Source organism: Quercus robur, chromosome 10 (assembly GCF_932294415.1).
Source record: "Quercus robur chromosome 10, dhQueRobu3.1, whole genome shotgun sequence".
NCBI classification, from domain to species: Eukaryota; Viridiplantae; Streptophyta; class Magnoliopsida; order Fagales; family Fagaceae; genus Quercus; species Quercus robur.
Genome location: NC_065543.1, coordinates 39393971 through 39416596, shown reverse-complemented (window position 1 = coordinate 39416596; position 22626 = coordinate 39393971). Strand labels below are relative to the sequence as shown.

Below are 22626 nucleotides of genomic sequence, written 5' to 3'. Positions count from 1 at the left end.
TTTTTTTTTTTTTAAATTTTTTGCTTTGAAGTTTTAATTGGAACGATTGATCTCCTCTTGACTACCGTTAACGTTACTTGACTAACTAACGGGAATTAAGAGGGTCATATTCAAGCATAGAATTTGTTACACTTGACTAACTAAAAAGGTCAAAATATCATTAAGAGGGTCATATTCAAGCATAATTCAGCTGGGTTTAAAAAATAATGTGCCATATTCACAATATTTTTACAACAAATTCTATGTGGTAAGTTGTTACTGTCTTACTGGTTTTAATTTGAATTAATTTTTCCCCCACCGGTAACAACTTACTCCATAGAATTTATTGTGAAAGTGTTGTCAACGTAGCATTTCAATACATATAAAAAAAAAAAAATAGGTTAAGGGTGTTCAAAATTTTATTTTAGGAGGTCAAAAAAAAAAAAAAAATTCTAATTGTACACGCATGAGAGAATAGTCATATGCTTGAGGGTATGGATACCCTCATTTGTCAAAAACAAATTTATACCTAAACCGTGACCAAATCATTCCAATCTTCCGCTTGGGTCTTGGGGGCAAGGACTCAGAATTCCTTACCCTCGAATGTGATAGTCTTGATGCCTCATGACGCCTTTCGGCGAAAAAAGTGAATGCCTCGTGGGCCAAGATGATCAGAATGTATTATATTATTATATGATTTTCAACATAATTGATTTTATTAACGAATGATAAAATTCCAATTTTAACATTATACAGTAACAGTTTATAACTTTATATTCCTAATGGGAAATAAAGCAACCGTTAAGTGTATATACATATATACACACCACGTTTTGAGTTTTGTGTTTTTGATCACTCAATCAATGAAACCATCGGAGCAAGGTTGTGATGCAGGAAATTTTTTACATGGAAACCCATCCTTCTATTTGACTCGAGAATCATTCGAAGAATTTAAATAAATACCCCACCCAGAGAGAGAGAGAGAGAGAGAGAGAGAGAAAACTATACCATTTCTATATATTAAACTCTTGAATATGAGTTGAAATATCTAATGCACTATAAAAGCACCCACATTAATGCAATTTTGGACCATGTGAAGCCAAGACATACTGAAGGGTACATCTTAGTATTATATATGCAGGGGGAATGTACAAAGTCCTGAAAGGAAATAAATAAACAAATAAGGTGGGTTGTTAACAGCAACTGTTTGTTTCCAAGCAATCAGGTTTTAGGCAGCAGCTATCAGTTGAGAACCTGACGCTGCCATTGCAATTCCAGCTTCTGCCCGTTTCTTCACCATGGCGGCATGCTTCTGGCCAGCAAGATGAGAATTGAAGACTGACTGGCTGTTGCACACTACACTGCATATCGTGCACGTCCTAACAGCACCTGCTGCTGCTCCACATTCCAAAACCTTACGTTTCTTCGTCTCCAGATCTTCTCTTGGTGCCTGTGACTCGGCTACCTTGTTTGATGAATTTTTTGCAACAGTTTTGCCCTTATTGGCATCTGGGTTTTCCACTGGTCCAATTATTGGATTTGTTGGGGCGGGAAGAGCATTTGAGGCAGGGGCACTGACTTCATTCTTTGATTTCAACTGTTTCTCCATATTCTTCTGGTGCTTCTTTCCAGATAGGTGTTTGACGTAGACATCATTGCTGTTACAATTGATTTTGCAAACTGAACACCATGCAGATTGAACAACCTTATTTTTCACAGGGAATTTTTTCCAAGTGCTGCTAATCTGAGACTTAACTGCAGCAATATATGGCCCAACCCCATTAAGGGCTACTAAGCCAGCCTACATAATAAACAAGATGGATTACCATAGAAACAAAGTACTAGTATGATTCCATCACAGCTCCACATTTTATTTCTAAATTCCAAAAGCTATTGCCGTAAGAAACCATCTATACATCTTATTGCTGTATTTAGTGGCTATAACCTATAATACCCCACTGAGATGACTAAACAGTATGTACCATACATGAATTTTACTGCACAGTTCCTACCCAAAAAAATATAGTTATCAACTGAACCAACCCAATATTACAAGAAAGTACACCACATTGCATAAATCATGAACATAAAGAAAAGGCAAGTTCATATTATTTATGCGAGCTTGTGAACACAAATAGAAAAGAGCAAACGATACAGAATAAGAAGTGCGAAATATAAGATTAAAGCAAAATATTTTTTATTTTTTTAATAAGTTTTATTGAAGAAAAGACTATCTCATTCACAACGCATGGAAACATGAGAGATTTACTAAAGAATTACTAAGATTATAGCATAATAATTGTGAAAGCTGGTAAAAAAAATGAAATCAAGAAAACTTTAACATGGCCATGAAACTCAATATGCATGCCTTTCTTTTGACAAAGTAGACTTCTTCGAACTAGGGACGGAACCAGATTTCATCTTTGGAGGGCTAAGGTATGTGGGGGGTGGGGGGGGGGGGGGGGGGGGGAGGAGGGGAGGGGGAAATCACCATTTGAGAATGAGAAATATACTAAAATAAAAACTAAAATTAATACATAAAAAATAAAACTAGCATATATTCAATATTAACAAAATATAAACAGAAGAAAAAACACAAAATAATTGTTTTTTACTACATTTTTTCTTTTTGGAAAGATAAGATAAAACTTCATTAAAAAACTACTTCATGGATTTTTTCATGAAGCAACGAAGAGAATACAACAAAAACTCAAAATTATGTACAAGAATTAAGGGAAGCTATAGACATCAGGAGAGAATCACCAGCTGTGAGTTCCCAAGCCCAAGACCAATCAAATAAGGTCAATATAAATGACACAAGAAGCCACTCCCTCGAGTTCTCCACATCCTCAAACGTATGCATGTTTCTCTCACTCTAGATGCACCACATCAAACACAATGGTGCCAAATTCCATATGTTCGATGAGTGTTTCCCGAATCAATTTCTCCATCCCAGCATAAGATCAATCACTCTCTCAGGAATCACCCAGGCAACCCCAAATGGTTCAAAACAAAATTCCACAACTTCCAACTCATCCAATCTCCACCTCAGAAGGAGGAATATTAGACTCCAAGATATGAAGAACAGCCAACACCAATTCCATTTCCTTATCATTAAAATCACGATGGAACCAAACATCCCAGCTCCTCCTCTCCCCCCTTGCAGCCTCACCAATAAAGACTCCACCAATGCTTCACAATTAGTAGCATTCTCATACAAGACCAGAAAAGCTTCTTTAACAGGTTGATCTCCGATTCTCCACACTAGCAATCCAGAAAAAAACAGCACCCAATTCCCCATTCCCACCTCATATCGAATATATCTATGAAAACCATCCCATCTCGTCCTAATGCTTCTCCACAAACCACAACCATAGGGTCCCATATTCAACTTAGAAGTCCATTCCCCCATTCTTCCCCGAACTTCAAAGCTATCACATGCCTCCATAGCCTTGTCTCCTCCATCCCAAACCGCCACAAGCATTTCCCCAACAAGGCTTAACCCATAGGAGTACACACCACATGCCAACCCAGCAAATGCAGCTTGGATTTATCCCCTGTACCACCCCATAAGAAATCCCTTTGCAATTTCTCAATCCTATTAGCCACACTTGTAGGGATAGTGAACAATGATAAATAGTATGTTGAAAGGCTGGAAACCATGCTTTTGAGCTAAGTCAAATGGCCTCCTTTGGAGAGATACATTTTATCACAATGATTAACATGATAATCCCATATATGTAGACTTAATCTAGATCACACTCCAATGAACCAATATCAATTTCGTTCATTTCAATTTGTCAAGGTTTTGTATGAGGATTTTTGAAAACCTAGAAATAAACGTTAGAGGTTGACAATGTTGCATCACTAGCATTCATTTATGAATTATTTCACACTTTTTCTATTCAGGAAGTCAAATATTGTAGTAGGATTTCCCACAATTTACTAATCAAATAAAAATCACAGTTATTATCTCATTATATGTCAAGTATTATTGGCAAGAGCCTTGTAGATCAACTGGTTGGCACCTCCTAATGTGTCCATGACATCTACCTAGTTTCAAATCTCCCCTCACCCGGTGTAACTATTGAATTATAAAAAAAAATATGTCCAGTATTCCCCCCCCCCCCCCCCCCTCCTCGTTTTTTCCTGGTTTGATAAGTAAATATATCCAATATTCTTCTAACTAGAAAATCAAATTAGTTGTACCCAGTGCACAAAACTCCCACTTTTGCAAGATCTAAGAGAGGTCATGGTAGGCAGCCTTAACCCCAATTTATTGGAGAGGTTGATTTCTGAGCTTGAACCTACAACCTGTCACTTTTGATGAAAGACACTTGATATCACACCAAGGCTCAACTTCTTACAAAATCAATTAGTGTTGGAGACGAAGGAAAAAAAAAAAAAAAATTCCTAGCAATAATTGCTCTCCTCCATGCCACCACTTGAGGACTTTGAGGTCAGTGATCAGTGGTCAACCATGGACGAGTTAGTGAGTGTCGGGCCTGCAACACTTTTGTTTAAAGTAAAAGGTCTTTTTCGCTTTGGGAGCCATTTTATTTTTTGAGTTAACATTCATTTCTTAGTGGGGTCAGGCATAATTTTGAGCCCAACTTTTACACTTTTAGATATATATAATCAGATGTTATATATTATTTATAAAAATAAAATTTGGGCTCAGGAGGGCCTGCAGTGATCTACGAGTTAGCCCTTCTCTGCTTAGACACTTAGTCACATGACCTGGATATATGATAAAAGGCAAGTTTGATACACATTGATGTTGACTTGCAGGAAATAACTGCATCACCAGTTCAAGGTGAAGATGAGAGCAACTCAAAGAGGCTAAATGTGGCATTTGATATGAAATGTCTGTTACCTTCTGCAAGAAATTTTTTTTTTTTTTTGATAAATACTTTTTGCAAGAAATATAAATGTGGCTTTTCAATTAAACACACATATTCCCCTTTTGACAATATAGACATAAACTAAAAGTACTTTTTAGACAATCAGTTCTGCCAAATGACAACATGGTAATGATTACTTAACAACGGAGGACACGAAACAAAAGATTTTAAAATGAAACTCCAATAGTAGTTCTAGCAATGCAATATCTATAGGACCTGCATAAGATAACTTAATGTATCTAAGATGACTCATTGTTTGCATACAAAATGATAGACAGATCATATATTTTATTTCTCTATTTTATACCATGAATTGAATCACTGATAATACTTGTAAATTTGTGGAAGTTGCAATCAACATTGAGAGAAGAACTGGAAAAAGATTTCCTAAATAAATTCCAAAAGAAGATCCAGAAAATTATTTGAATACATGAATTCTAAATCATAAATCAATATAAGAAAAGTGACTCCAGTAATTTACAAAAGCCACAAAAGAATATTTATTTCCATAAATGCAAAAATGTGGCGGTTGGTGGGGGCAGCAGAATCTAGAAAGGCAAAGTAAATGATAAATACTGTACAAAAGTTAACCCTGCAGAACATTAGTTAACTGCTTAATTTACCTGAGAAGCATGTCTTTTCCCAGCCAGATGTTTATTAAACACTTCTTGGCTATTGCAAGTAACATTGCATATTGTGCATACCCTGACAGAATCAGCTGCAGCATCGCCATTCAAAAGCTTCTGTTTCTTTGTCCCCAAGTCCTCACCTGCAGCTCCACCTGAAGCCCCAAATATCACTTGTCCATCTATACTGCTTCTTGGTACTTGTGCTTGCAAATTCCTCAAGTGCTTCTTTCCCCGCATGTGTTTTTCATAAACCTCTTTGCTATTACAATCAATTTTGCAGACCTCACACTGCATGGACTGAACAAACTTAGTTTGCTGTGGTACTATCTCTGTGGCATCGTTTGTCAAATGTTGATTTGTCCAATAGTTATTCCATAAAGAATTTGAACTAGTGGACACAATTGAATTCTCATGCAAAGAATTGCTAGCCTGCAAATCAATCAATACAGGTTTCAAAAAAAAAAGAGTGTAACCTTTCACAATGGATATACAAGAGAATTTATGGGACATACCATGTTCAGTTCGAATGATGCAGGAGAAGTTAACACAAGGAAAAAATGACCTATCAGTCCATTGTCTTTTATTCATCTATATGTTTTTTTTAATTCCTTCAGTATTTTAAAAGGTCTTGAGCTCATTGAGCGTAGAAATTGATATTTGATTGTATTTGGGAAGAATTCATAAAAGCATCTCAATTTGAAAAGAATCAAGAGATGCAAGGATAAGCTTGAGAAATTTTTTTGAATAAAGTTGTATGGTGCCAAAAGATGGTAAATTCAAGAAAGGGTCACAAACTTGTTAGGTACAAGTTCTTATTGGCATATTAAGGCTAAGAAGATTTTTCTCAAGTACAGTCTCTTCATCATCATGAACATGATGTACTTTTTTATTAATGAAAATGTTTATTACCTATCAAAAAAAAAAGGCAAAGAAGATTTTTCTTGATATACTTAACATGAAAAGAATCACGGAAAATATTATTTGGGATTCTAATAGATCGTGGAAAATTGAATCCAAACTCAAGGATGAGTTTTCTCTAACCCCGATGTAGAAGGATTTAAGACCAAAGAAAAGAGGCCCATTAGTTTGTTGTCTTTTATTTATCTATATTCTTTTTGTATGCCTTTATTATAATTTTTTTTTTTGGGTATAATGTTGGTAACTCTTCTAAAGAAGAGTCCTTTAGACTCACCTCTAGCCAGTAAAACCTTTGCAAGGTAATCCAAGACCTTTCACCCTTGATGGGTTTAGCAGTTTATACTAAAGGCATAGTAATCATGGTCATGAGCTGTATGCCTTTGGTAATTTAAAAGGTCATGTGACTAGCATATAACTTTTGATGAAATTAGATAATTGGGATTTAATTGCTCTATTGTTTTACAAGTGGATTTAATGGTTATATGTAAGATGAAGGATGAGATTCTAGGGTTACTAAAGGCTATTATAAATATCTATCTATTAAATGAAATTTCATATTTGAATACATCTTGATCACTTTAAGCCTAAAAATTGATATTTGATTGTTCAAATTTCAATTCTATTATCTTTTTTTAATTAAAAAAAAAATTAACATTGTATGTTGTTGGAATTTCTTCTTAAACCCTTGTTCTCTCCTCACCACATCATAAATTCACTTCTTTTTTTTTTCTCTGTTCATATACATGTACTCAAGCATGCAAACACACATAAACTGGACACAACATAAGTCCTCAAACAACAATTGAAAACCACTATAAATAATACTATCTACTTTTCTACTCGCCCAAGAAAGCCATTCAATATACAAAAACTGAAATTTCTCTCACCAAACACATCACCACAATAGGCACACAAAAACCATCAGTCAGACAGTGTCACTATAGCAATATATATCACAAAACCTCCATAAACCCACTTTATTAAACACAACCCCACATAACAAAACAACCTCAAAACCCCAATTCCAATAAAATCAACATCACTACACCAAACCATAAAACAAAAACCAAATTGCACTCAAAAAACCCAAAATTCACACCAATAGCTCAATACAAATTAAATTAATTTAAGCCCAAAAAAAAGTAGAAAAAGACACTTACAGGTACAGAATCATATCTGATGGGTTCAGCTTGTTTGTAAACCCAGTTCTTTGAAGCTGCATTTTGGTCCTCAGGAAATTGAACATGGGATCCGGGTCCGACATGGGTTGATGGGTAGAGACCCGAATTGGCAAAAGGGTCGGTGCCAGGTGGGTGGAGGAGTGAGTCAGAGGCAGAGGGAAGCACTGGCTGAGGAAAAGAGAGGAAAAGGTTTGGGTTTGTGAGGTGAGAAAAGGAGGGTTGTGGTAGTGGGTAGTGGTACAATTGTGCTTGTGAAATTGAAGAATTATGGTTAGAATTAGGATTAGGGTTTAGTGAGATTTGTTGTTGTTGTTGTTGTCGTTGTTGTTGCTGTGAAGTCCATCTGTTTGTGTAGTCCATGGAATTGGCATTTGGCGTTAAGAGAGAGAGACACACACACACAGATTCTGCAGAGACACTGTAAGATGAGTGTAGTGTTGCTTGGGGGAATGTCTTTTTACTCTTATAGCTATGCATATGGGCCAATGGCTATGTCTTTGGTGGGTTGAGCTTGAACCAAATTTGATCACTTGGGCTTCCTTCTATGGTACCTCAATTCTAACAAAATAAGGCTATTGAGAGAGAAAATTTCAATGAATTTTTCATCCCCATCCTTGTCTTTTATGTTTTGGTGGGCCCAATTGAGGTGTGTGTCAATGCAAAGAGTGGTGATTTGTGTTGTGTCAAGATAAGGGTATTTAACTATATGGGTTAATCTTAATTCAACTCATTTATAATTAAGTTAAAACTTAAAAGTTAAAACCACTCAACCTTAATACAACCATTCATTAAATGAGCTGATATGATATAACTTCAACTTGTTCAATCGACATGTATTAAGTTAACACAAAGACATGCCCATTTCAACCAATTTAAAAATGACCCAAAAATACCACCGCACACCCTTGGTGTAATAGTCACTCCACAAGTATAAGTGCTTGTGGGGTGTGGGGGCCAAGGGTCGGGATTCAAATCTCCAGGAGGGAGCTTCACATACATATACACTTAGATTAGGCTAGAGTAGAATTCTATCTTGTAAAATAAAAATAAAAAAATAAAAAAAAAGACCCAAAAATGCTTGTGGGGTGTGGGCGACAAGAGTCAGAGTTCAAGTCTCCAAGAGAGAGCTTCACATACATAGACACTTAGATTATGCTAGAATAGAAATTTTATATTGTATAAAAAAAATGACCCAAAAATGAAGAATTAATTAATATAACCATAGTTTTAAAAATCAAAACAGTTAAAAAACTGAAAAAGAGTCTATTTCTTTCTCAATTTTAGGTCCAGTTCTCGGTTAAACCGACCAATCCAATCTGATTTTTACAACAGTGAATATAACCATTAAAATTATTTTAATCGCTCAGTTTTATATACAATATCCAAATTTACGTTGGATTAATATGATATATATACTTATATAAATTATTTAATCTTGGGTTAATTACGAGTTAAGCAAGTCAACTCAAAACTAACCCGCATAGTAATCATGTCAAAGCAAGCAAAATCATTTTGACATAAACTTATTTTCATTAAACACAACCTACAAGCAAAAAATCATGTCGTGTTTGCGGGTCATTTCAAATCATGCCACCCCTAATAACGCTATCTGAAAGAATATGTGAAAATTTTGTGTGAACGGTTCACTGCCTCTTAGCAAAACTATAATTCTAATTCTTTGTTATGTGCTTTATATATATACCCACACTATTTTAATATAAGTGCCTCCTAGCAAAACTGTAATTCCAACTGCTTTATTTATATATATATATATATATATTTATATGTATGTATGTGTATATATATATATATATATATACACTATCTTAATATAAGTTAAATTACATATTTCGTTCTTCTCAAAAAAAAAAAAAAAAAAAATTACATACTAGTTTGCCATCTTATATTTTCCCACTAGTATTATAGTAAGTACTTTAAAAAATAACTTTTTATGTATAAGGATTAAATATTTTAAAGTATAAGAACGATTTTGAAACAAAAACCAAAAGTTAAATACCAAATATATAAATTAATTTTTATTAAATTTATCATAAATTTAATTGAATATTTTCAAGATTTTAATGTTTTTCATTCCTTGATCAATATAAATAAAAAGCTTTAAAAAATTGGAGGTAAAAAGCTAAAATTATTATTTTATTTTGAAATAAACTATTCCAATTGTTGGGCTCAAATTTAGTTAACTTTCTTTTTTAATGGGCTGGTGAAATATGGCATGGTCCAGACCAAAGTTTGGGTTGAACTTGGACAGTAAACAACTCTACATGTCTCTTTCCCTTTCTTTGGACTAGAGTTTGGGTGAAACTTTTCATAGGCCAGACCGAAGTTCATATGTATCTGTTTATACTGTTTATGTCTAAAGCAGTAGGGGTGGGTAGCAGCTAGTCATATAAAGTTGGTAGATCCTATTATTTCTATCTTGCCTACACTAAAAGTCTATCATCACGACAAATTTCATAATAATTAGAGTGATAGATTGTGGTTCGTCTTATAAAAAAAAATAAAGTTAGTAATGATCCTATATAAAAGTGATGTTATAATATAATTACAATTTCTCACCCTGACAATTGTGTAATTTGTTGAAAGAAAAAAAATATATAAAATACTAACCAATATAATATAAGTAAGGGTATATCAAACAAAAAAAAATTATTTATCATATAAAATCTAATTGGGGGGATGGTAATAGGGGAGATGTTTGGGAGCTTGGGATAAACAAGTTGTTGGGATGGAGCTTATTTTTAAGATTATTTAGCTTATATATTTATTATTTATTTAAAACCTTGTACTTCTTAAAGATATAACTTTTTTTTTTTTTTTAAATCAAAATTGGTCAATAAAAACACACACATACAAATAGGTTAATCTATGCATTTAGGCAGGCAAAATTTTACTTTTAATAGGAGTGGGGTTTCTTTTTTGCCTTGTGTCCACTGCTATAAATAAATTGGGATTAACCCATCTTTAATTAACACGCCCCGTTTTGCCTTGTGTCCACTAGGGCTGTCCACGGGTCGGTCCGGGTCGGTTTTGGCCTCAACCCGGACTCGACCCGCTCAGGTCGGGTGGAACAAAAACGGACCCGCAACCGACCGCCGACCACCACGGGTCGAGTCGGTCGGGCTCAGGGGAGCGAACGGTCGGGTCGGTCGAGTCTGATGATGAGCGACGGCGAGCGGAGGAGAAGATCTCCCTTCGTCAATTTGAGTTGGAGGCCGATCGGATCTAACGGATTATCACCGGATTTGAGTAGATCGGAGCCCAATCTAACCAAGAATAGCCGGATTTGTGTAGATCTAAGTCAGATCTAACCTAATACCACCGATTTGAGCAAATTGGAGCGAAGGATAAGAGTAGATCTCGCCGGATTTGAGTAAATCTAAGCAAATAACACCGGATCTAAGCAAAGGAATACCAAGGATGGCCGGATTGGAGCTGAGGAACACCAGAACGTCACCGGATCTTGAAGGATCTCGCTGGATTTGGTCCAAAATTCGTAATATTCACCGGAGAGGATGATTGTTTCGGTTCGGGTCGGGTGTCACGGGTTTTGAAACATAAAACCGGCAACCGACCCGCGTGGGGTCGGGTTAGAGAGTTCGGACCCGTGTCCGACCGCCGGAGATGTCGGATCGGGTGGCGGCGGGTCGAGCTCGGGCGGGTTAGGCGGGTTGGGCGGGTGGCCGGGTGGGTTGGACAGCCCTAGTGTCCACTACCAATAATCGATTTGGAGCTACCCCATCTTCTAAATCCATATTATAAGAAATATAGTGTGCGTTTGAATGGAGCGTTTTGCCCAATCCGTGCGTTTTGCGTTTTTTAGTGGGTTCCATAGGTACTATTTACTTTTCCACAAAACTCAGCAAAATATAGATTCCAATGCATATTTGGGTCTCACAGCACTATTCACACCTTTAAAAATTATTTTGTTACAGTGTTTTTAATAATAAATTGTCAGTTTTCGACAAATAAGCAGTATTCAAACACACTTATACTTTACATTTTCTTTTTCTTTTTTGTTGATCCTAAATTATATTTTGGAGCAATACTTTTTTAGCTTCAATTTAGTTTGCTAGTTTTGAGACTTCAAGATCGACACAATCAAACCATATTTCCTTATCATTGTGTGTGGGAGAAAAAAAAAAAACAATCTCATTTTCAGAATTATCTCTTGCAATAGTTGCATGAAATGTCCCTCTAATAGAATTTGAATCCCCTAATGTGTGGGACCACATTATGTGAGAAGGCGGCTCCAAATAGTCCTTTGCCCTTTTCCTTTGCCTTGTGCCCACCATGATAACCAAATTTGAAGTTTACTTTAAATCCATATTATATGAAAGATATCATACTCTCTCCCTCTCACTCTCTCTCTCTCATTTTTTTCCCATTCTAAATTATTTTTTGTAACAATACCTTCTAAGCTTTAATTTGATTTACTAGTTTTGAGACATCAAGATTGACAAAATCAAACCATATTTCCTTATCACAACATTTTTATTTTATAAAATCAATCTATTTTTTACGGAAGCTTAAGGATTTCAAGAATTATCTATGCAAAAATGGCATTGAACATCCCTCTCATTAAATGTAGGCCCCATAGGTGCATGGGACCCACATTATGTTAGAAGAGTGCTCTAAGTAGCGCCTTGCCTCATCTTCAATATAGTCAAATTGCGGTTAATCCATTTTGTAAATCTATATCATAAGAAAGACATTTTACTTCTTTTTTTATTTTTTTACTTTTTTACTTTTCCCTATCCTAAATTAAATTATGGAACAATAATTTTTTACCTTTAATTTAGTTTGGTAGTTTTGAGACTTTAAGATTAACACAATCAAACCATTTTACCTTATCAGCTTGCACAAAAATGTTGTACATGTAGGCATATACAATTTAAGATTGTAATGTGTAAATAATCTTTCTTTGAGAAACTAAAAGAACGAAGAGAATTTTTTTTTTTAAAAAAAACATATATATTTTTAGTGGGCTGCAATTAGCCCTATAAGATTCAAAACTAGTAACACGAAGCACATTTTAGCACTTGGTTCAAATGGAGACAAGTCCACTCAAGTTAAGGGTCAATCGGAGACGATAGGGGTGCGCCTGGTGGATGCTCAAGTAGGTCACTAAAGCCGCTTTTATTCAAGACTTAAAGCTCACTCAAGTGGGCTTGGACGGAAACAGGTTCTGCAAAATTTTGCAAAAATACAAGAAAAACTTGTCTCAAACTAGTAGTAAGAGCCATCAAAAATTGTTTGATGCTTATACCTACCAATGTGACTCTCCAAATGTGCCTATTGAAGGATTATATCATATTGTCTATAAATAGTGTTCCATATTCATGAAATTAATATAAATAATGACATTTTTTTTGTGTTTTTTAACGCACAAACAAAATTTGAGAAAATAATACATCATTAGAGAGAAATTTATAGGATTCTTTCAAGATTGTTACTTGCAAAATTCAGACTTAGTTGTATCTAGGAGGGGATTTTCTTGGAATCCTATGGAAAATTCAATTGAGTGAGGCCAAATATCATTTTAAAGATATCAAATTTGTTCATGGCCTTTAGCCTACTTCAGGTTTATGCTTTTTCCATTGATCAATCTCATTTTGAGTGTAGCCTAAGGTTTTTGAGAATTATCTCCTTCAATAGTTGCATGGAGCATCTCTCTCATAGAATGTAGGTCCCACTTTGTATGAGACCCACATTATGTGAGTGAAGCCCTCCAAATACCCCTTTTTGCCTTATGCCCCATACCTATAATCAAAATAGGGATAACTCATCTTATAATTCCATATCATACATCTTTTCTTTCTTTCTTTTTTCATTTTTTATTTTCATTTTTGCATATCCTAAATTATATTTTGGAACATCTAAATTATCCTAAATTATATTTGAGAATTATCTCCTTCAATAGTTGCATGGAGCATCTCTCTCATAGAATGCAGGTCCCACTCTGTATGAGACCCACGTGCCACGTTATATGAGTGAAGCCCTCCAAATACCCCTTTTTGCCTTATGCCCCATACCTATAATCAAAATAGGGATAACTCATCTTATAATTCCATATCATACATCTTTTCTTTCTTTCTTTTTTCATTTTTTATTTTCATTTTTGCATATCCTAAATTATATTTTGGAACATCTAAATTATCCTAAATTATATTTGAGAATTATCTCCTTCAATAATTGCATGGAGCATCTCTCTCATAGAATGCAGGTCCCACTCTATATGAGACCCACGTGCCACGTTATGTGAGTGAAGCCCTCCAAATACCCCTTTTTGCCTTATGCCCCATACCTATAATCAAAATAGGGATAACTCATCTTATAATTCCATATCATACATCTTTTCTTTCTTTTCTTTTTTTCATTTTTGCATATCCTAAATTATATTTTGGAACAATACTTTTCAGCATTTGCTAGTTGAGACTTTGAGATTGACACAATCAAACCATGTTTACGTATTGTAGTAAGTAAAAAAAAAAAATTCAATCTCATTTTGAGTGCCACTTTTAAGGGTTTTGAGAATCATATCCTATAACAATTACATGGAGCATCCCTATTACAAAATGTGGGTGTCACAAGAATAGGGGACCTGCATTATGTGAGAGGGGTGCTCTAAATAAACCTGTCCCCACTTTTTGCCTTATACCCACTGCCTATAACCAAATTCGGGCTAACAAATATTGTAAATCCATATTATAAGATAGATATTATACTCTCCTTTTTCGTTTTTGTCCGTCCTAGATTATATTTTGGAACAACACTTTTTTAACTTTAGTTTTGTTTAGTAGTTTTAAAAATTCAAGACTGACACATTCAAACCATGTTTCCTCATCGTGTGTAAAAAAATCAATCTTATTTTGAGTGTAGTTTAAGGATTTCGAGAATTACCTCTTAACTGCAGGAGACCCACATTATGTTAGAGAGACAAAGTTAAAATTACGATTAAACAATTTTTCACCATTTTTAAACACCTCAAAATTTTGAGACAACCAATAATTTATTGGGTCACGTTAACAATTCATTTTAGGAAAATTTTGACATCACTTTTATGAGAAATGAAAAAAGCTGTCAAAACATTAAATTTTTTTTTCCCTATAAAAATTTTCTTTAACTAGATTCTTAACTAATGTCCTAAGAGCACTCGTTAGCATTTCCCTAATTTATTATAATATAAGAACCGGAAGTCCTGAGACAATTGATAATTTATCACTTTAAATTGTTGTAACAGAGATACCCGTCCAAATCCAAGGGTTTTTATTGAATTTGAATAAGCCATTTTCTTTTAACCATCCCATGTAAAAATACATGGGGCATATCTGGTGGAGGGGCTAAGTGAGAATGCAATGTTGGATCATGAAGTTCCCAAAATAAAGTAAACAAACACCTTGAAAACAATATATATTATACTTTTCAATCACAACCTCATTAAAAGTCTTTTTAAGTTTCCAATTTTTTATACAGACGTGAATATGCAATATAAATTTTTCTATTTTGCTAAGCATTATAGACTTTAAGAAAAAGTCTAAAAAAATAAATACAATTTTTCTAACACTAGGGTTGACTTTTTATGTTAAATCTGACTCAACTTCACAATACGAAGACAAACGGCTCTGTTCTTGCTTGGATCGAAAAAAGGCCCAATAGTTTGATGACACAGTTTCTCACATCTTGAGGAACAATAATATAATGCCATGTGTCATTTTCTGGCTATGCAAGCATATCTCTCTCATATTGATATTTGACCAAAAGTGACCTTGAGGTTGCTGAAAGCCTAATTACATCAGCAAAGCTTTCTTGGTAGTTAGTTCTTTGTACTATTTGACAAAGCAGTACCAACTGCCAGCTACTTGAGCAAAGTGAAAGTGTGATACATACAACCACTCCCTCATATTTTGCCAAACAAAAAAGCACTTTGACAACAAGGAAGATCTATACATTTATCCACCTTATTAATTTTATATAATAAAAGTCGGGTTTAAAAATCGTGAATGTGTCAAAGTAACTTTCTTCTCTCAATCAGAAATGGTTAAATTCTCACCAATAAGTTAAATTCTCACCAATAAGAGTGTTCGCTTGAGGTAAAAATCTATTAGCTAAGTTTCAACAAATTTAAAATTTTAATTATTTTGATCATCTTTCATAATTTTGTATTTTACTATAGTAAAACTTATGCATTACATATCATTTCATTTCGATAATTTAATCTAGATGAAACACGTTTAAAGTTTCAAGTGGCTCACATTTCAATATATATTTCTTTTACATAGATTTTTTAATTATATTGTGCATCGCATGAGCATACTACAAGTAAATCAATAAAAAATAAACTATCTCATACAATCACTTTTAGTAGGAAAGCAAGTAAGAAAGTTTGAGCCAATTGTAATTAGTGTTTTTTTTTTGGTTAATCTTTCCACACATATGTTGTCACTAATCAGGCCAAAAATGCTTGCGTGCTCGATGATCAACCTAAAAATTACTGTGATTTGCAGTTAAATTTGAGTTTTTCACAATTAACTACAATTTACTTCTTGATGCATGGTTTGGTCATCTGTTATAAAGTATGATATTTTCAAGTGAGAAGCCGCCTGTACCGGCTTTATCTTGCAGAAATAACTCCAACATGTTGTATCTTGTGGTCCATTCCCTCTTTTGCTATAAAGAAAATATAAATATTTATGGTATTTTCTATAGAGCATAGTATATATGCAGCATTGAGATTTAATAGCACCCGTGTACACTAAGTTTGAGAAGGAAAGAAGGGAGTGAGTGAGTGAGATAGGTAGTCATGATTTATGGTGGGTGACTAAACACCCACCTTGAGCTCACATGCCATCTTTATGTACATTATAAAATTGCTTTTAAACTCCTCATGACTTCACATACCCCCAATGCAAATTTTCAACACCTCACTCATTTTCTATTTGGTGCCAAGAAAAAATAATTACCACAAAACAAAACACCTTTTAGTGTTTATGTGAAGAAAAGGTACATTTTTCTAGTAGAAGCTTAAGCATGAGAGGAAAATGTAAAATCAAGTTACAATATTGAAGTTTGGAAGTGAAGCATCAAACATATTGATGAACTTGTAATGTGCAGGAATGTATCTTATTCTATGACAGGAAAAAACCAAAAAAGTAACCATATAGTAAAGAAAGTGTTAAACAAAAACTTATCTATGAAATTTGAAGTTGTTCTTGAAGGCGATGAGCAGTAATATGCCTTGGTGCATAGTTGAATCCTGTAAAGAATTAATGAAATAGTATCCAGAAACTTGTCTGTACACTTGTGAAACTTTATTGGGAGCCATGGCCAGGACTAGGAAGTTCAGTTAGAGATCAAACTCACTAGGGCCTCATGCTTGTGGGTGCTTCCCACCCACCATGGCGTGAACCCAACATGTCCATTGTTCTCTTCTTCAACAGGAGCAGGCAGATTGAGATCAAGAAAGTCTTGAATTTCTGGAACTGGTTTCTGAATTACAATGGTTGGATTGTTTCTAGCCTCTGAGACAGCAACCAAGTGGGATCTTTTGTGACCTCCCAAGGCTTGGCCTGATGGAAAAACTTTGAGGCAAATTGGGCACTCATGCCCATTACTCTTCTTGGACCCAATACCTGTTTCAGTCTTTACATCACAAACAGCCACTCTGTCTTGCTCAGTAGGTTTCTCAGTGCAGCCTGATTTGATGAGCTTACTGTCTGCTGAAGGGTCAAGAGAGAGTTCAGTTTCAATGCTGTTTTCACTACCCTCGATTCTTGTAGCAAAGCAACCTTTGATCTTTTTATGGCTAGCTCTGTGCCCTCCAAGAGCTTGGTATGAGTGAAAGACTTTGTTGCAAGTAGTACACTCAAATTTACTCCTCTTATGTGAACTCTTGCTGAATTCAGAATCCAAATCATCTGTGTTCAATTTTTTCAAAGGATCTGAGTTCAATTCAGGATCATAGGAATTGCCAACCTTTTTCTTGCTTGAGTTACACTTAACGGAAGCCAATTGAGCTTGATCTGATGCAGTTTCCTTAGAGAAAACTTTCCCCAATTTAACTTCAGAATCCTCAAATCCTAACTGATCATCAATCTGAGACTTCTTCATCATATCATTCTTGAAAATCCCATCAGTGGAAACTTCAGTTTCAGTCATTCTGGACAGAGTTCTTAAATTGCCAGGAGCACAGAATTCTGACTCTTTCCCTTGGACATCCTCAAAATCCAAATTACCAAGCTCCAACTTCTTATCACTAAGTTTCTTCACTTGAAAATTCTTATTACCATTAAACACAGAAGTCTTGCCCACACTTTTAGTAATCAGATTAGTTTGAAAAGATTCTGGAGCTTCTAAGTAAACAGAATTATTATCAGAAGACTCAGCAGCAGAATTCAAACCACCCCAATGACCGACATCCCTAGAAAGCATCATCAAGCACATAGCAACCTCTTCTTGTTCTTGCTCAATCTCGGAAACAGAAGAGGAAGCATTGGCAAAAGACAAAGAAGAAGAGGTTGCAGCAGCCATGTACCTTGTTGTTCTTCTTTCTGATCTCCTCTTTTTATTTGGAGCAGTGGTTTCATTGTCAGATTGGCTGTCTATGACCGGCTTCTGGTTAGCACTAGTCCATGAATCTTGATCATCCAAGCTACTGGAACCTTTTTCTTTCTCTGAGTGACACTTCATGTGACCAAACAGAGCTTTCCAAGACTGGAACTCTTTCCCACATTCTTTGCAGAACCTGTTATGGAGTGAAAAAGTATTTTCACTTGAATCTGCAAGCCTCTTAGTCTTCTTGGGGTTCTCTCTAAGACCATAACCAGCTTGAGTCTCAGGTTCCACACCCAACTCAGCGTTAGTGTGCTTTCTTCCTTTCTTGGAAGGGGAGAGCTTTGTTTTGCTGAGCTTTTTATCTTTTTCAGCAGAATTATTGGTCAAATGAGACCTCATGTGACCTCCCAAGGATCTACCACAAGGGAAGGTCTTGCTGCAGAACTTGCACATATATTTGAATTCTTGAACTTCTTCCATTGAATTATAGTTACAATTCATCAAAGAAAAACAAGGATCAGAGGAGCAAATGAAACTTCAATTCTATCACAGAATTTGAGACAATGGTATTTCTTTTTGTCTTTTTGGTCTTACTATACTAAAAAAGGCCAAAATGGCAATGAAACAGAGGACCACAAGGTAAAGAGAGAACAAGATCCAGATCAGAACAATCAAAGGTGAAAGCTCAAATCTTGTGAAGAAGTTTGTGTTAGATCACGGTTGTTCTTGCTTTCTGAACTAAGCAGAGAATAACCCATCTCAGATTTCAAAGAATTATAAAGGAAAAAACAAGATCTGATATGCACAAACAAAGAAAGAAAAAGGCAAGGATAGGCTTAGTAAATGTGCACTATGCAGTAGCTTTGTCTCACCGTATTGGCTGTTTCTTGGGTAGTTGAAATTGGAAGGAAAAAAAATCAAAACTTTGGAAGAAGGTGGAGGGAGTGGAAGGGTCTGTTTCTGTTACCTTTGCTGCTAATGATAGTGATGAACAAGCCTAGTAGGAAAAATTAAAAAGACTAAAAAAAGTGAGTGAGTGAGTGAAGCGTTTGTTTCTCCATTCTCTCACTACTTTCTCCGTCTCTCTCTCTCTCTATCTAAGCTTGACTATATTTGGAGGAGAGAAATCCATGCATGGAAGCAAAGATTAAAAAAAAAAAAATAACAACAACAACAAAGAGAGAGAAAGCGAGAAGAGGTAAAGGAGTGGAAAGAAAGCAGCACGTGTACTCAACTGAGGATACTACGCCACCCCAAATCTAATGGCTTGAGATTTGTCCAAGTGAGCATCCCCATGGGCTCACAAACTAACTGCCATCCTTAACTATTCCTTCCTTTGTCTTGCTATTTAGGAATAGCTTAGCCCCACTTTCTCTCTCTCTCTCCATAAAAATCTAGTAGCACAAATAAATTCATAATTTTTGTCACAATATAAAAAAATAAAAAATAAAAGGGCAAGTTTCATGTAAAAGTGGCAGTCAACCAGTCATAATTTGATAGAAGACTTATTATGGTAATAACTCTTTTACGTGGTTGATTTAGTAGTGTAAAAGTAACAGACAACCAGTCACATTCCATCACATAGAAGAGTTATGACAACAACTCTCCCATGTGACTGACTGAATGGTGGAGAAAAAGTGATAAATGAATATAAAAGTAATAGACAACAAATCATAGTCTATCACATAGAAAAAGTTATGCCAAAAATTGAGGCTAAATTTGGGTGCTATAAGTCTATAACTACCCTCATATTTCACCTACACGCACTCTGCAGAAACAGTACACACAACGCAAGTGTAAAGTTCCACTCTCTACCCTGGCCGTTATTCTTTTGGGCTTTCTTCACTTTTTTTTAAATTAAATTTTCCAAAGAAAATAAAAGATTTTCCATTTAGGGTCCCCCCAAGTTTATCCTCAAACAAGTACCTTCTATTTCCAAGTAAGGCAGGCCCATATCTATGTGCCTGAGTCTATATTAATCATCTTTCTTGGTACACTAAAGGGTATTCAAGTAATTCAATTTTTTTTTTTTGGCTGTGATGATTGGATTGGTAATGGTACTGGTAGGTGATGAAATTGGGAGAAAAGTTCTTATTAAGCATTTGCACCAATTTAAGTACTTGAAAGAGAGTGCTGCTACAAGCTGCAATGTTGTGTAAGCTTTGCACCAGTGCAGCTATATCTATTTATTCAACTCTTTTCCTTGGAAATGAATCACCCAAAACATCTTTACTGCAAGAGCCAAATTGATCCAGCTAGCTTATTAGGTTACCATGGATGGAATAAATTATGTTTGGTTTGGTATCCTTTGAAATTATTCATTGGGTAGAGCTAAAGACATGGAAACCATCTTCCATATGAGGTCATTCTTGTGGAAATTTACTAGGCATTCAACCAACCAAAATTAAGTAGCTAAAGTTCTGGCATGTCTAGCACCTTTAGACATTTTCTATGTAATTAGAAATTTTTTATTCTTGGAAGTAATATAATTTCACTTTCTATGATTCTTTTTTTTTTCTTTTTCTAAAAAAGTTCCTTCCTATGGTTTATAAGTTCTTTCTAAACCTAGTTGAACAATAATTATTTAGTAAATCAGATATATGCATTATCTTTCTTATATAACAAATTTTAGTGTGAGACACACACCATGAGAGGGTTTAATTATGGCAATATATATTGTTCAGAAATGAAAACTGTAATCTCTTATATATTTAACTTCAATTAGAAATTGTGAAGTGGAGGTAGTGACATTAAAAAAAGAGTGATATTAAGAATACTACAATTTTTAGTACATAATCTTTACAAACCTTATCTCAAAAAAAAAAAAAAAAAAAAAAAAATCTTTACAAACCAATCACAAAAAATAAAAAAATAAAAAAGTTTAGACATTCATTTACTATCTTTTTTTGAAATTCACAAATCACATTAATTATCACATTAGTTCCTAAAGATTATGTCGGTATTATTTTTCCACAAAATAATAAGACAAAAAAATAATGACGTATATGCAAGGAAAAAAAATATCAATAACTTTTTTCTACACTTTATAATGAAGAGAAAAACAAACCTTAGGAACAGGTTGTTTGTTTTTTCTTTATTTTGTTTTTGTTGTTCTTTTCAGAGAAGTATAATATGGTAAGCACCAATTATTTCACTATGTAGATCCCTTTAGATGAAACTTTATCCCGAGTGTTAGTATATGTCCTACTCACAAGCCATTTGTACACAACTAAATCCTCTATGGAGGTCAAATTTATGGAAAGCCTTTTTCTCTCTTTCATTATGAGCCTGCAGGTTGAAAAGAACTTGTTTAGAAGTATTCTAAATAATCTACCATAAATTACAAAAAAGAAGATAAGAATTTTACAGAATACAAAGTATATACACAAACTAAGGGAAACAATTTAATTGCTAATCCATTTGCATCTTCCTAGTTTAGACCATTTAATTAATTAGTACAAGCTGGGGTCTGAATGTTACTATATTAGTTCATGTTTCACTATGTTGTTGTTACAACTTGGCCAGCATGGCTGAGCAGCGAGCGGCGTTGCCGGCCATTGTTCGCCAAGCCGGCTCTCATTGCACTAACTGTAATATTAATGTCTTATTAGCAACTATTAAACATAATTAAACTGAATAAATTCCTGCCTTTGTGCCCTTCTTGCCGGCATTTTAGTACAATGTTTAGCTGTACTTTGTTTATTAGATTTTTCCTTCTTCATCTCCTTTTTCTGTTTACAATGTCATGGATGATAGAGAAGTTTCATATAAAAATCACAAAGTGATTAAATAAGAGTGTGCAAAATGCAATTGCTTTTTGGCATACTAATTTTATAATGGAACATGTGGATGCATCATGTGTGCCTACAATGGCCTGTGTGTGTGTGCACTATAACGTGTAAACCAATTATGCAATGGTTAATTATTGATGAACCACTTCAAATATAGTATACACATATTCAGGTTCTAGTTTGGTTGAAGCAGTGACTGTTTGGAAAATGAAATTTGTTTCTTTTTCAAAGAACAGCATTATTGAACACAGAAGTCACCTATACAGAAATATTATATGCATTGTATTAGTATCAAAATAGCACAAAATGTATGTCATATATATTTCATTTCTTTTTTTTTTTTTGGTTAAAATGTGTTTTCAGTGTTTTAACTTTAGCAAAAGCGGTAGCAAAGGCCCAAAAACTAGAAAGAAAATTTTGAACAGAAGCAAACTTATGATTGCATGCAACATCAAGCATGCTTTCAAATTTTACTTATAACTTAACAAGGCTTCTAAACCACCCACTTCTTGCCCCTTTTGACTTTTTTCTCTCTTTTTAACCCTTCCTTTTCTTTAATATCCCTGTTAAACTCTTTTGGGGTTCTCTTTTTTCAGGGGAGGTGCTCAACTACTGGCCTATATGTCAAAGAAATAATATGTATGATTTGCAC

At 34.6% G+C, this 22626-nt stretch overlaps 2 protein-coding genes across 2 annotated transcripts; both read right to left on the bottom strand.

Moving 5' to 3' along the window:
- Positions 1-1086: 1086 nt before the first annotated feature.
- LOC126701927 (uncharacterized) lies at positions 1087-8088 on the bottom strand. Its single transcript, XM_050400379.1, has 3 exons — positions 7591-8088; positions 5507-5941; positions 1087-1780 (listed from the first exon to the last, which is right to left on the bottom strand). The coding sequence occupies exons 1-3, from the start codon at positions 8086-8088 to the stop codon at positions 1208-1210; spliced, it is 1506 nt and encodes a 501-aa protein (XP_050256336.1). The 3' UTR covers positions 1087-1207.
- Positions 8089-16588: 8500 nt separating this feature from the next.
- Positions 16589-19340, bottom strand: LOC126702695 (zinc finger protein ZAT4-like). Its single transcript, XM_050401517.1, has one exon. The coding sequence runs from the start codon at positions 18682-18684 to the stop codon at positions 16972-16974; it is 1713 nt and encodes a 570-aa protein (XP_050257474.1). The 5' UTR covers positions 18685-19340; the 3' UTR covers positions 16589-16971.
- Positions 19341-22626: the final 3286 nt, after the last annotated feature.